This window comes from Salvelinus fontinalis, chromosome 32 (assembly GCF_029448725.1).
Source record: "Salvelinus fontinalis isolate EN_2023a chromosome 32, ASM2944872v1, whole genome shotgun sequence".
NCBI lineage: Eukaryota > Metazoa > Chordata > Actinopteri > Salmoniformes > Salmonidae > Salvelinus > Salvelinus fontinalis.
In genome coordinates this window covers 11,574,533-11,588,287 of record NC_074696.1, presented here as the reverse complement: position 1 = coordinate 11,588,287, position 13,755 = coordinate 11,574,533, and the positions used below count along the sequence as shown (strand labels likewise).

General features: G+C 54.9%; 1 protein-coding gene across 5 annotated transcripts in view; it reads left to right on the top strand.

Annotated features, from left to right (window-relative positions):
• LOC129830724 (pumilio homolog 1-like) overlaps positions 1 to 12,904 on the top strand; it is a 96,694-nt gene extending 83,790 nt beyond the window's left edge. For all 5 annotated transcript variants that reach the window (XM_055893371.1, XM_055893369.1, XM_055893370.1 and 2 more), the window contains exon 24: positions 12,439 to 12,904. In XM_055893371.1, coding sequence (XP_055749346.1) covers positions 12,439 to 12,570 — 132 coding nt within the window. In that variant the 3' untranslated portion in view covers positions 12,571 to 12,904. The remainder of the gene's footprint in view (positions 1 to 12,438) is intronic.
• Positions 12,905 to 13,755: the final 851 nt, after the last annotated feature.

Genomic DNA, 13,755 nt, shown 5'->3' with positions numbered 1-13,755 from the left:
TGGTTTGAGCGACTGGTGTGAAGGGGTTTGAGCGACTGGTGTGAAGGGGTTTGAGCGACTGGTGTGAAGGGGTTTGAGCGACTGGTGTGAAGGGGTTTGAGCGACTGGTGTGAAGGGGTTTGAGCGACTGGTGTGAAGGGGTTTGAGCGACTGGTGTGAGCGACTGGTGTGAAGGGGTTTGAGCGACTGGTGTGAAGGGGTTTGAGCGACTGGTGTGGAGTGGTTTGAGCGACTGGTGTGGACTGGTTTGAGCGACTGGTGTGGACGGGTTTGAGCGACTGGTGTGAAGGGGTTTGAGCGACTGGTGTGAAGGGGTTTGAGCGACTGGTTTGAGCGACTGGTTTGAGCGACTGGTTTGAGCGACTGGTTTGAGCGACTGGTTTGAGCGACTGGTGTGGACTGGTTTGAGCGACTGGTGTGAAGGGGTTTGAGCGACTGGTGTGAAGGGGTTTGAGCGACTGGTGTGAAGGGGTTTGAGCGACTGGTGTGAAGGGGTTTGAGCGACTGGTGTGAAGGGGTTTGAGCGACTGGTGTGAAGGGGTTTGAGCGACTGGTTTGAGCGACTGGTGTGGACTGGTTTGAGCGACTGGTGTGGACTGGTTTGAGCGACTGGTGTGGACTGGTTTGAGCGACTGGTGTGAAGGGGTTTGAGCGACTGGTGTGGACTGGTTTGAGCGACTGGTGTGAAGGGGTTTGAGCGACTGGTGTGGAGGGGTTTGAGCGACTGGTGTGAAGGGGTTTGAGCGACTGGTGTGAAGGGGTTTGAGCGACTGGTGTGAAGGGGTTTGAGCGACTGGTGTGAAGGGGTTTGAGCGACTGGTGTGAAGGGGTTTGAGCGACTGGTGTGAAGGGGTTTGAGCGACTGGTGTGAAGGGGTTTGAGCGACTGGTGTGAAGGGGTTTGAGCGACTGGTGTGAAGGGGTTTGAGCGACTGGTTTGAGCGACTGGTGTGGACTGGTTTGAGCGACTGGTGTGGACTGGTTTGAGCGACTGGTGTGAAGGGGTTTGAGCGACTGGTGTGAAGGGGTTTGAGCGACTGGTGTGAAGGGGTTTGAGCGACTGGTGTGAAGGGGTTTGAGCGACTGGTGTGAAGGGGTTTGAGCGACTGGTGTGAAGGGGTTTGAGCGACTGGTGTGAAGGGGTTTGAGCGACTGGTGTGAAGGGGTTTGAGCGACTGGTGTGAAGGGGTTTGAGCGACTGGTGTGAAGGGGTTTGAGCGACTGGTTTGAGCGACTGGTGTGGACTGGTTTGAGCGACTGGTGTGGACTGGTTTGAGCGACTGGTGTGAAGGGGTTTGAGCGACTGGTGTGGACTGGTTTGAGCGACTGGTGTGAAGGGGTTTGAGCGACTGGTGTGAAGGGGTTTGAGCGACTGGTGTGAAGGGGTTTGAGCGACTGGTGTGAAGGGGTTTGAGCGACTGGTGTGAAGGGGTTTGAGCGACTGGTTTGAGCGACTGGTGTGGACTGGTTTGAGCGACTGGTGTGGACTGGTTTGAGCGACTGGTGTGAAGGGGTTTGAGCGACTGGTGTGGACTGGTTTGAGCGACTGGTGTGAAGGGGTTTGAGCGACTGGTGTGAAGGGGTTTGAGCGACTGGTGTGAAGGGGTTTGAGCGACTGGTGTGAAGGGGTTTGAGCGACTGGTTTGAGCGACTGGTGTGGACTGGTTTGAGCGACTGGTGTGGACTGGTTTGAGCGACTGGTGTGGACTGGTTTGAGCGACTGGTGTGGACTGGTTTGAGCGACTGGTGTGAAGGGGTTTGAGCGACTGGTGTGGACTGGTTTGAGCGACTGGTGTGAAGGGGTTTGAGCGACTGGTGTGAAGGGGTTTGAGCGACTGGTGTGAAGGGGTTTGAGCGACTGGTGTGAAGGGGTTTGAGCGACTGGTGTGAAGGGGTTTGAGCGACTGGTGTGAAGGGGTTTGAGCGACTGGTGTGAAGGGGTTTGAGCGACTGGTGTGGAGGGGTTTGAGCGACTGGTGTGGAGGGGTTTGAGCGACTGGTGTGGAGGGGTTTGAGCGACTGGTGTGGAGGGGTTTGAGCGACTGGTGTGGAGGGGTTTGAGCGACTGGTGTGGAGGGGTTTGAGCGACTGGTGTGGAGGGGTTTGAGCGACTGGTGTGGAGGGGTTTGAGCGACTGGTGTGGAGGGGTTTGAGCGACTGGTGTGGAGGGGTTTGAGCGACTGGTGTGAAGGGGTTTGAGCGACTGGTTTGAGCGACTGGTGTGGACTGGTTTGAGCGACTGGTGTGGAGTGGTTTGAGCGACTGGTGTGAAGGGGTTTGAGCGACTGGTGTGGAGGGGTTTGAGCGACTGGTGTGAAGGGGTTTGAGCGACTGGTGTGAAGGGGTTTGAGCGACTGGTGTGAAGGGGTTTGAGCGACTGGTGTGAAGGGGTTTGAGCGACTGGTTTGAGCGACTGGTGTGGACTGGTTTGAGCGACTGGTGTGAAGGGGTTTGAGCGACTGGTGTGGAGTGGTTTGAGCGACTGGTGTGGAGGGGTTTGAGCGACTGGTGTGGAGGGGTTTGAGCGACTGGTGTGAAGGGGTTTGAGCGACTGGTGTGGACGGGTTTGAGCGACTGGTGTGAAGGGGTTTGAGCGACTGGTGTGAAGGGGTTTGAGCGACTGGTGTGAAGGGGTTTGAGCGACTGGTGTGAAGGGGTTTGAGCGACTGGTGTGAAGGGGTTTGAGCGACTGGTGTGGAGGGGTTTGAGCGACTGGTGTGGAGGGGTTTGAGCGACTGGTGTGGAGGGGTTTGAGCGACTGGTGTGGAGGGGTTTGAGCGACTGGTGTGGAGGGGTTTGAGCGACTGGTGTGGAGGGGTTTGAGCGACTGGTGTGGAGGGGTTTGAGCGACTGGTGTGGAGGGGTTTGAGCGACTGGTGTGGAGGGGTTTGAGCGACTGGTGTGGAGGGGTTTGAGCGACTGGTGTGGAGGGGTTTGAGCGACTGGTGTGGAGGGGTTTGAGCGACTGGTGTGGAGGGGTTTGAGCGACTGGTGTGGAGGGGTTTGAGCGACTGGTGTGGAGGGGTTTGAGCGACTGGTGTGGAGGGGTTTGAGCGACTGGTGTGGAGGGGTTTGAGCGACTGGTGTGGAGGGGTTTGAGCGACTGGTGTGGAGGGGTTTGAGCGACTGGTGTGGAGGGGTTTGAGCGACTGGTGTGAAGGGGTTTGAGCGACTGGTGTGAAGGGGTTTGAGCGACTGGTGTGGAGGGGTTTGAGCGACTGGTGTGGAGGGGTTTGAGCGACTGGTGTGGAGGGGTTTGAGCGACTGGTGTGGAGGGGTTTGAGCGACTGGTGTGGAGGGGTTTGAGCGACTGGTGTGGAGGGGTTTGAGCGACTGGTGTGGAGGGGTTTGAGCGACTGGTGTGGAGGGGTTTGAGCGACTGGTGTGGAGGGGTTTGAGCGACTGGTGTGGAGGGGTTTGAGCGACTGGTGTGGAGGGGTTTGAGCGACTGGTGTGGAGGGGTTTGAGCGACTGGTGTGGAGGGGTTTGAGCGACTGGTGTGGAGGGGTTTGAGCGACTGGTGTGGAGGGGTTTGAGCGACTGGTGTGGAGGGGTTTGAGCGACTGGTGTGGAGGGGTTTGAGCGACTGGTGTGGAGGGGTTTGAGCGACTGGTGTGGAGGGGTTTGAGCGACTGGTGTGGAGGGGTTTGAGCGACTGGTGTGGAGGGGTTTGAGCGACTGGTGTGGAGGGGTTTGAGCGACTGGTGTGGAGGGGTTTGAGCGACTGGTGTGGAGGGGTTTGAGCGACTGGTGTGGAGGGGTTTGAGCGACTGGTGTGGAGGGGTTTGAGCGACTGGTGTGGAGGGGTTTGAGCGACTGGTGTGGAGGGGTTTGAGCGACTGGTGTGGAGGGGTTTGAGCGACTGGTGTGGAGGGGTTTGAGCGACTGGTGTGGAGGGGTTTGAGCGACTGGTGTGGAGGGGTTTGAGCGACTGGTGTGGAGGGGTTTGAGCGACTGGTGTGGAGGGGTTTGAGCGACTGGTGTGGAGGGGTTTGAGCGACTGGTGTGGAGGGGTTTGAGCGACTGGTGTGGAGGGGTTTGAGCGACTGGTGTGGAGGGGTTTGAGCGACTGGTGTGGAGGGGTTTGAGCGACTGGTGTGGAGGGGTTTGAGCGACTGGTGTGAGCGACTGGTGTGAAGGGGTTTGAGCGACTGGTGTGAAGGGGTTTGAGCGACTGGTGTGAAGGGGTTTGAGCGACTGGTGTGAGCGACTGGTGTGAAGGGGTTTGAGCGACTGGTGTGAAGGGGTTTGAGCGACTGGTGTGAAGGGGTTTGAGCGACTGGTGTGGAGTGGTTTGAGCGACTGGTGTGAAGGGGTTTGAGCGACTGGTGTGAAGGGGTTTGAGCGACTGGTGTGAGCGACTGGTGTGAAGGGGTTTGAGCGACTGGTGTGAAGGGGTTTGAGCGACTGGTGTGAAGGGGTTTGAGCGACTGGTGTGAGCGACTGGTGTGAAGGGGTTTGAGCGACTGGTGTGAAGGGGTTTGAGCGACTGGTGTGGAGTGGTTTGAGCGACTGGTGTGAAGGGGTTTGAGCGACTGGTGTGAAGGGGTTTGAGCGACTGGTGTGAAGGGGTTTGAGCGACTGGTGTGAAGGGGTTTGAGCGACTGGTGTGAGCGACTGGTGTGAAGGGGTTTGAGCGACTGGTGTGAAGGGGTTTGAGCGACTGGTGTGAAGGGGTTTGAGCGACTGGTGTGGAGGGGTTTGAGCGACTGGTGTGAAGGGGTTTGAGCGACTGGTGTGAAGGGGTTTGAGCGACTGGTGTGAGCGACTGGTGTGAAGGGGTTTGAGCGACTGGTGTGAAGGGGTTTGAGCGACTGGTGTGAAGGGGTTTGAGCGACTGGTGTGAGCGACTGGTGTGAAGGGGTTTGAGCGACTGGTGTGAAGGGGTTTGAGCGACTGGTGTGAAGGGGTTTGAGCGACTGGTGTGGAGGGGTTTGAGCGACTGGTGTGAAGGGGTTTGAGCGACTGGTGTGAAGGGGTTTGAGCGACTGGTGTGAAGGGGTTTGAGCGACTGGTGTGGAGGGGTTTGAGCGACTGGTGTGAGCGACTGGTGTGAAGGGGTTTGAGCGACTGGTGTGAAGGGGTTTGAGCGACTGGTGTGGAGTGGTTTGAGCGACTGGTGTGAAGGGGTTTGAGCGACTGGTGTGAAGGGGTTTGAGCGACTGGTGTGAAGGGGTTTGAGCGACTGGTGTGGAGGGGTTTGAGCGACTGGTTTGAGCGACTGGTGTGGACTGGTTTGAGCGACTGGTGTGGACGGGTTTGAGCGACTGGTGTGGACTGGTTTGAGCGACTGGTGTGGAGGGGTTTGAGCGACTGGTGTGGACTGGTTTGAGCGACTGGTGTGAAGGGGTTTGAGCGACTGGTGTGGAGGGGTTTGAGCGACTGGTGTGAAGGGGTTTGAGCGACTGGTGTGAAGGGGTTTGAGCGACTGGTGTGAAGGGGTTTGAGCGACTGGTGTGAAGGGGTTTGAGCGACTGGTGTGAAGGGGTTTGAGCGACTGGTGTGAAGGGGTTTGAGCGACTGGTGTGAAGGGGTTTGAGCGACTGGTGTGAAGGGGTTTGAGCGACTGGTGTGAAGGGGTTTGAGCGACTGGTTTGAGCGACTGGTGTGGACTGGTTTGAGCGACTGGTGTGGACGGGTTTGAGCGACTGGTGTGGAGGGGTTTGAGCGACTGGTGTGGACGGGTTTGAGCGACTGGTGTGAAGGGGTTTGAGCGACTGGTGTGAAGGGGTTTGAGCGACTGGTTTGAGCGACTGGTTTGAGCGACTGGTGTGAAGGGGTTTGAGCGACTGGTGTGGAGGGGTTTGAGCGACTGGTGTGGAGGGGTTTGAGCGACTGGTGTGAAGGGGTTTGAGCGACTGGTGTGAAGGGGTTTGAGCGACTGGTGTGGAGGGGTTTGAGCGACTGGTGTGGAGGGGTTTGAGCGACTGGTGTGGAGGGGTTTGAGCGACTGGTGTGGAGGGGTTTGAGCGACTGGTGTGGAGGGGTTTGAGCGACTGGTGTGGAGGGGTTTGAGCGACTGGTGTGGAGGGGTTTGAGCGACTGGTGTGGAGGGGTTTGAGCGACTGGTGTGGAGGGGTTTGAGCGACTGGTGTGAAGGGGTTTGAGCGACTGGTGTGAAGGGGTTTGAGCGACTGGTGTGAAGGGGTTTGAGCGACTGGTGTGAAGGGGTTTGAGCGACTGGTGTGAAGGGGTTTGAGCGACTGGTGTGGAGGGGTTTGAGCGACTGGTGTGGAGGGGTTTGAGCGACTGGTGTGGAGGGGTTTGAGCGACTGGTGTGGAGGGGTTTGAGCGACTGGTGTGGAGGGGTTTGAGCGACTGGTGTGGAGGGGTTTGAGCGACTGGTGTGGAGGGGTTTGAGCGACTGGTGTGGAGGGGTTTGAGCGACTGGTGTGGAGGGGTTTGAGCGACTGGTGTGGAGGGGTTTGAGCGACTGGTGTGGAGGGGTTTGAGCGACTGGTGTGGAGGGGTTTGAGCGACTGGTGTGGAGGGGTTTGAGCGACTGGTGTGGAGGGGTTTGAGCGACTGGTGTGGAGGGGTTTGAGCGACTGGTGTGGAGGGGTTTGAGCGACTGGTGTGGAGGGGTTTGAGCGACTGGTGTGGAGGGGTTTGAGCGACTGGTGTGGAGGGGTTTGAGCGACTGGTGTGGAGGGGTTTGAGCGACTGGTGTGGAGGGGTTTGAGCGACTGGTGTGGAGGGGTTTGAGCGACTGGTGTGGAGGGGTTTGAGCGACTGGTGTGGAGGGGTTTGAGCGACTGGTGTGGAGGGGTTTGAGCGACTGGTGTGGAGGGGTTTGAGCGACTGGTGTGGAGGGGTTTGAGCGACTGGTGTGGAGGGGTTTGAGCGACTGGTGTGGAGGGGTTTGAGCGACTGGTGTGGAGGGGTTTGAGCGACTGGTGTGGAGGGGTTTGAGCGACTGGTGTGGAGGGGTTTGAGCGACTGGTGTGGAGGGGTTTGAGCGACTGGTGTGGAGGGGTTTGAGCGACTGGTGTGGAGGGGTTTGAGCGACTGGTGTGAAGGGGTTTGAGCGACTGGTGTGAAGGGGTTTGAGCGACTGGTGTGAAGGGGTTTGAGCGACTGGTGTGAAGGGGTTTGAGCGACTGGTGTGAAGGGGTTTGAGCGACTGGTGTGAAGGGGTTTGAGCGACTGGTGTGAAGGGGTTTGAGCGACTGGTGTGAAGGGGTTTGAGCGACTGGTGTGAAGGGGTTTGAGCGACTGGTGTGAAGGGGTTTGAGCGACTGGTGTGAAGGGGTTTGAGCGACTGGTGTGGAGGGGTTTGAGCGACTGGTGTGAAGGGGTTTGAGCGACTGGTGTGAAGGGGTTTGAGCGACTGGTGTGAAGGGGTTTGAGCGACTGGTGTGGAGGGGTTTGAGCGACTGGTGTGGAGGGGTTTGAGCGACTGGTGTGGAGGGGTTTGAGCGACTGGTGTGGAGGGGTTTGAGCGACTGGTGTGGAGGGGTTTGAGCGACTGGTGTGGAGGGGTTTGAGCGACTGGTGTGGAGTGGTTTGAGCGACTGGTGTGAAGGGGTTTGAGCGACTGGTGTGGAGGGGTTTGAGCGACTTGTGTGGAGGGGTTTGAGCGACTGGTGTGGAGGGGTTTGAGCGACTGGTGTGAAGGGGTTTGAGCGACTGGTGTGGAGGGGTTTGAGCGACTGGTGTGGAGGGGTTTGAGCGACTTGTGTGGAGGGGTTTGAGCGACTGGTGTGAAGGGGTTTGAGCGACTGGTTTGAGCGACTGGTGTGGAGGGGTTTGAGCGACTGGTTTGAGCGACTGGTGTGGAGGGGTTTGAGCGACTGGTGTGGAGGGGTTTGAGCGACTGGTGTGGAGGGGTTTGAGCGACTGGTGTGGAGGGGTTTGAGCGACTGGTGTGAAGGGGTTTGAGCGACTGGTGTGAAGGGGTTTGAGCGACTGGTGTGGAGTGGTTTGAGCGACTGGTGTGAAGGGGTTTGAGCGACTGGTGTGAAGGGGTTTGAGCGACTGGTGTGGAGGGGTTTGAGCGACTGGTGTGGAGGGGTTTGAGCGACTGGTGTGGAGGGGTTTGAGCGACTGGTGTGGAGGGGTTTGAGCGACTGGTGTGGAGGGGTTTGAGCGACTGGTGTGAAGGGGTTTGAGCGACTGGTGTGGAGTGGTTTGAGCGACTGGTGTGAAGGGGTTTGAGCGACTGGTGTGGAGGGGTTTGAGCGACTGGTGTGGAGGGGTTTGAGCGACTGGTGTGGAGGGGTTTGAGCGACTGGTGTGGAGGGGTTTGAGCGACTGGTGTGGAGGGGTTTGAGCGACTGGTGTGGAGGGGTTTGAGCGACTGGTGTGGAGGGGTTTGAGCGACTGGTGTGAAGGGGTTTGAGCGACTGGTGTGGAGGGGTTTGAGCGACTGGTGTGGAGGGGTTTGAGCGACTGGTGTGGAGGGGTTTGAGCGACTGGTGTGGAGGGGTTTGAGCGACTGGTGTGGAGGGGTTTGAGCGACTGGTGTGGAGGGGTTTGAGCGACTGGTGTGGAGGGGTTTGAGCGACTGGTGTGGAGGGGTTTGAGCGACTGGTGTGGAGGGGTTTGAGCGACTGGTGTGGAGGGGTTTGAGCGACTGGTGTGGAGGGGTTTGAGCGACTGGTGTGGAGGGGTTTGAGCGACTGGTGTGGAGGGGTTTGAGCGACTGGTGTGGAGGGGTTTGAGCGACTGGTGTGGAGGGGTTTGAGCGACTGGTGTGGAGGGGTTTGAGCGACTGGTGTGGAGGGGTTTGAGCGACTGGTGTGGAGGGGTTTGAGCGACTGGTGTGGAGGGGTTTGAGCGACTGGTGTGGAGGGGTTTGAGCGACTGGTGTGGAGGGGTTTGAGCGACTGGTGTGGAGGGGTTTGAGCGACTGGTGTGAAGGGGTTTGAGCGACTGGTGTGAAGGGGTTTGAGCGACTGGTGTGAAGGGGTTTGAGCGACTGGTGTGAAGGGGTTTGAGCGACTGGTGTGAAGGGGTTTGAGCGACTGGTGTGAGCGACTGGTGTGAAGGGGTTTGAGCGACTGGTGTGAAGGGGTTTGAGCGACTGGTGTGAAGGGGTTTGAGCGACTGGTGTGAAGGGGTTTGAGCGACTGGTGTGAAGGGGTTTGAGCGACTGGTGTGAAGGGGTTTGAGCGACTGGTGTGAAGGGGTTTGAGCGACTGGTGTGAAGGGGTTTGAGCGACTGGTGTGGAGTGGTTTGAGCGACTGGTGTGAAGGGGTTTGAGCGACTGGTGTGAAGGGGTTTGAGCGACTGGTGTGAAGGGGTTTGAGCGACTGGTGTGGAGGGGTTTGAGCGACTGGTGTGGAGGGGTTTGAGCGACTGGTGTGGAGGGGTTTGAGCGACTGGTGTGGAGGGGTTTGAGCGACTGGTGTGGAGGGGTTTGAGCGACTGGTGTGAAGGGGTTTGAGCGACTGGTGTGGAGTGGTTTGAGCGACTGGTGTGAAGGGGTTTGAGCGACTGGTGTGGAGGGGTTTGAGCGACTGGTGTGGAGGGGTTTGAGCGACTGGTGTGGAGGGGTTTGAGCGACTGGTGTGGAGGGGTTTGAGCGACTGGTGTGGAGGGGTTTGAGCGACTGGTGTGGAGGGGTTTGAGCGACTGGTGTGGAGGGGTTTGAGCGACTGGTGTGGAGGGGTTTGAGCGACTGGTTTGAGCGACTGGTGTGAAGGGGTTTGAGCGACTGGTGTGGAGTGGTTTGAGCGACTGGTGTGGAGTGGTTTGAGCGACTGGTGTGAAGGGGTTTGAGCGACTGGTGTGGAGGGGTTTGAGCGACTGGTGTGGAGGGGTTTGAGCGACTGGTGTGGAGGGGTTTGAGCGACTGGTGTGAAGGGGTTTGAGCGACTGGTTTGAGCGACTGGTGTGGAGGGGTTTGAGCGACTGGTTTGAGCGACTGGTGTGGAGGGGTTTGAGCGACTGGTTTGAGCGACTGGTGTGGAGGGGTTTGAGCGACTGGTGTGGAGGGGTTTGAGCGACTGGTGTGAAGGGGTTTGAGCGACTGGTGTGAAGGGGTTTGAGCGACTGGTGTGGAGTGGTTTGAGCGACTGGTGTGAAGGGGTTTGAGCGACTGGTGTGAAGGGGTTTGAGCGACTGGTGTGAAGGGGTTTGAGCGACTGGTGTGGAGGGGTTTGAGCGACTGGTGTGGAGGGGTTTGAGCGACTGGTGTGGAGGGGTTTGAGCGACTGGTGTGGAGGGGTTTGAGCGACTGGTGTGGAGGGGTTTGAGCGACTGGTGTGGAGTGGTTTGAGCGACTGGTGTGAAGGGGTTTGAGCGACTGGTGTGGAGGGGTTTGAGCGACTGGTGTGGAGGGGTTTGAGCGACTGGTGTGAAGGGGTTTGAGCGACTGGTGTGGAGGGGTTTGAGCGACTGGTGTGGAGGGGTTTGAGCGACTGGTGTGGAGGGGTTTGAGCGACTGGTGTGGAGGGGTTTGAGCGACTGGTGTGGAGGGGTTTGAGCGACTGGTGTGGAGGGGTTTGAGCGACTGGTTTGAGCGACTGGTGTGAAGGGGTTTGAGCGACTGGTGTGGAGTGGTTTGAGCGACTGGTGTGGAGTGGTTTGAGCGACTGGTGTGAAGGGGTTTGAGCGACTGGTGTGGAGGGGTTTGAGCGACTGGTGTGGAGGGGTTTGAGCGACTGGTGTGGAGGGGTTTGAGCGACTGGTGTGAAGGGGTTTGAGCGACTGGTTTGAGCGACTGGTGTGGAGGGGTTTGAGCGACTGGTTTGAGCGACTGGTGTGGAGGGGTTTGAGCGACTGGTTTGAGCGACTGGTGTGGAGGGGTTTGAGCGACTGGTGTGGAGGGGTTTGAGCGACTGGTGTGAAGGGGTTTGAGCGACTGGTGTGAAGGGGTTTGAGCGACTGGTGTGAAGGGGTTTGAGCGACTGGTTTGAGCGACTGGTGTGGAGGGGTTTGAGCGACTGGTTTGAGCGACTGGTGTGGAGGGGTTTGAGCGACTGGTGTGAAGGGGTTTGAGCGACTGGTGTGAAGGGGTTTGAGCGACTGGTGTGAAGGGGTTTGAGCGACTGGTGTGAAGGGGTTTGAGCGACTGGTGTGAAGGGGTTTATTTGTATTTAACCTTTATTTTAACAGGAAAGACATGGACTTAGCTACAATTGCTCCATGTATGATACAACATAAATAAACATAATATACCCAAACTACACTGAACAAAAATATAGACGCAGTGTTGGTCCCATGTTTCATGACCGGAATTAAAAAATCCCCGAAATGTTCCATACGCACAAAAAGCTTATTTCTCTCAAATTTTGTGCAAAAAAATTGTGTATATCTGTTAGTGAGAATTTCTCCTTTGTCAAGGTAATCCTGCCAGGTGTGGCATATCAAGAAGCTGATTAAACAGCATGCTTATTAAAACAGGTGCACCCTGGTGCTGGAGACAATATAAGGCCACTATAAAATGTGCAGTTTTGTCACACAACAGTGCCACAGATGTCTCAAGTTTTGAGGGAGTGTGCAATTGGCATGCTGACTGCAGGAATGTCCACCAGAGCTGTTGACAGAGAATTTAATGTTAATTTCTCTACCATAAACTGCCTCCAATGTAGTTTTGGATAATTTGTTCTTAACTGACTTGCCTAGTGGTTGCTGTAATGGTGCTGTGCCCAGGCCTAAAACCCGATTGGTTTACATTCAAATGCATTTCTCAGATAAAAAAATTTTGCAAATTTGTACATTTATCAAGCATTCAAGTATCTTAGCTAGACGAGGAAGCCTTGAAATGGGGCGATTCATTATTTAGCACACTATCCTTATGGAGTGGCAGCACGAGCTGATGTCCAGACTTTTGGAATATTTTCTGAACCAACAATGATGGGCGCCGCCCACTTACACAGCCCGGGATCTAATTGGTCAGCCCCTGTAGATTTCATGTTGTCTATTGCTAGCAAAAGCATCCAGGACTTATTTTTCTCTAAATAAGCCTAAAAGAAAAGCTTTGACTATCATTTCTCTGATCATTCAGCAAGTCTCCCGCTATCAGCATCCAGCCCAATAGCATTGTGAATAGACTTAGAAGTTCTTTCAAAGAGAGAGCAAGCTGAAATAAGATGGTGACTAAAATGCATCAGTGATGCCATTTTTCCCTGTAAAATGAGGCCAGTGTCTGAATTGATTTGTTGTGGCAGAGAGGAGGAAGTAGAACCCTTCAGGGATTTGACCGTTTTCCTGAATTAACCAGGTTCCCATTTACAGTCATTTACATAATTTCAGATCTGTCTAACACAATGATTCCTCAGTTTGCTTCAAAGCTTGCCAGACCCGGGCGTAAGCCCGTGTTCCTGGCCTTGACCCAAGCAGCATCTGTTTTATGAATGACTTCTGATAATTCCAGAGTGTAGCAAACATTCAATCTATATTTTAACCCTTGATTTGTTTGAAGGGAGCATGAGTTTGTGTGTGAGAGATGGTACTTATTTCTCTGTCTGTCTGGCCATCCTTCCCCCTCAGATCCGGCCCCACATCTCCACTCTGAGGAAGTATACGTATGGAAAACACATCCTGGCCAAGCTGGAGAAATACTACATGAAGAATGGAGTGGACCTGGGGCCTCTCTGTGGCCCTCCCAACGGCATCATGTAAACTTACCACCCTTTTCAACACTCTTAACTCTTGAGGACAAGACGGACCAACGGGAACGTCGGACGTGCTCAGTAGATCACCGGCTGGGTTGGTTGAGCAACGGTGGTGATTCAACATGTAGGACAGCCACCCTCTGTGTACAGCTGACGTTGTATTGGAATGTCATGTCTTTTATACCATAACCCCTAGCCTATACCCTACATGAAAAATGACATGTTAACTACTACCCACACACAACCCATTATTTCCTACCACCCGATGGTCTAAACCCAAACCCCCCCCCTCTTTTCCCCTCCTGATGAGATAATGTAAACTGCTGTCCCCCCCCCCCCCCCCCCCCATGACATCATGTTAGAACCCTCTTTGCCTACTCCAAACCCACCTCCCTTTCCCTTCCCACTCGTATCGCCATGGTAACCCATTGGTATGAGCCTGTGTCTAAACCAGGAAGCCTTGGTTAGTTTTAGCCCGTCCCCCAACCAAGCCCTACCCTGCTGCAGGGAGGAGGCAGGGGAGTGAGGGGGAGGTGAGATGTGTCCCCACCCTTCGTTCCTTCTCTCTGTTTTTGTTTCTTCATCTTTTGGATAAACTAGAATCATTTCATTTATTTATTTTTTGCTACTGCCGTGGCATTCACAGTTCTGTGTCGTATCGCTAGTATGGGATGGAACGTATTTCATTTGACTGCCTACGTCACCAAATCATAGTCCCATACACAAACACACAAGCCATGTGCTTACCAGCAGATTATTTAACATGGGAGGTTAGTTTCTAGTCCTGCTTCCATATATATATATATATATATTTAGTGTGTATACTTGGTGTAGACCTTTGCATATATATAAATATAAAAAACTTTGTAGTTTTTCTGGTTTTTGATGTTGACTATCTATAATGTATCCTAGTAGTGAACACATTTCTGACTGTATAATTGTACATTTGTAAACCCTTGTAATGTAAAAGTGATTTTACCACCCTTTTTGGTATCAGGCGATATATATATATATATATATATATATATATATATATATATATATATATATATATATATATATATATATATAAAAACAAAAACGTTTAAAAAAAAAAACTCTTAAACTCTTGTGCATTTCAGTGTATATTCTCACCTCCTTGGTTGTGATATATGAGTTGTTGTATATTGTAAATTGTAATATCAAATGTTTG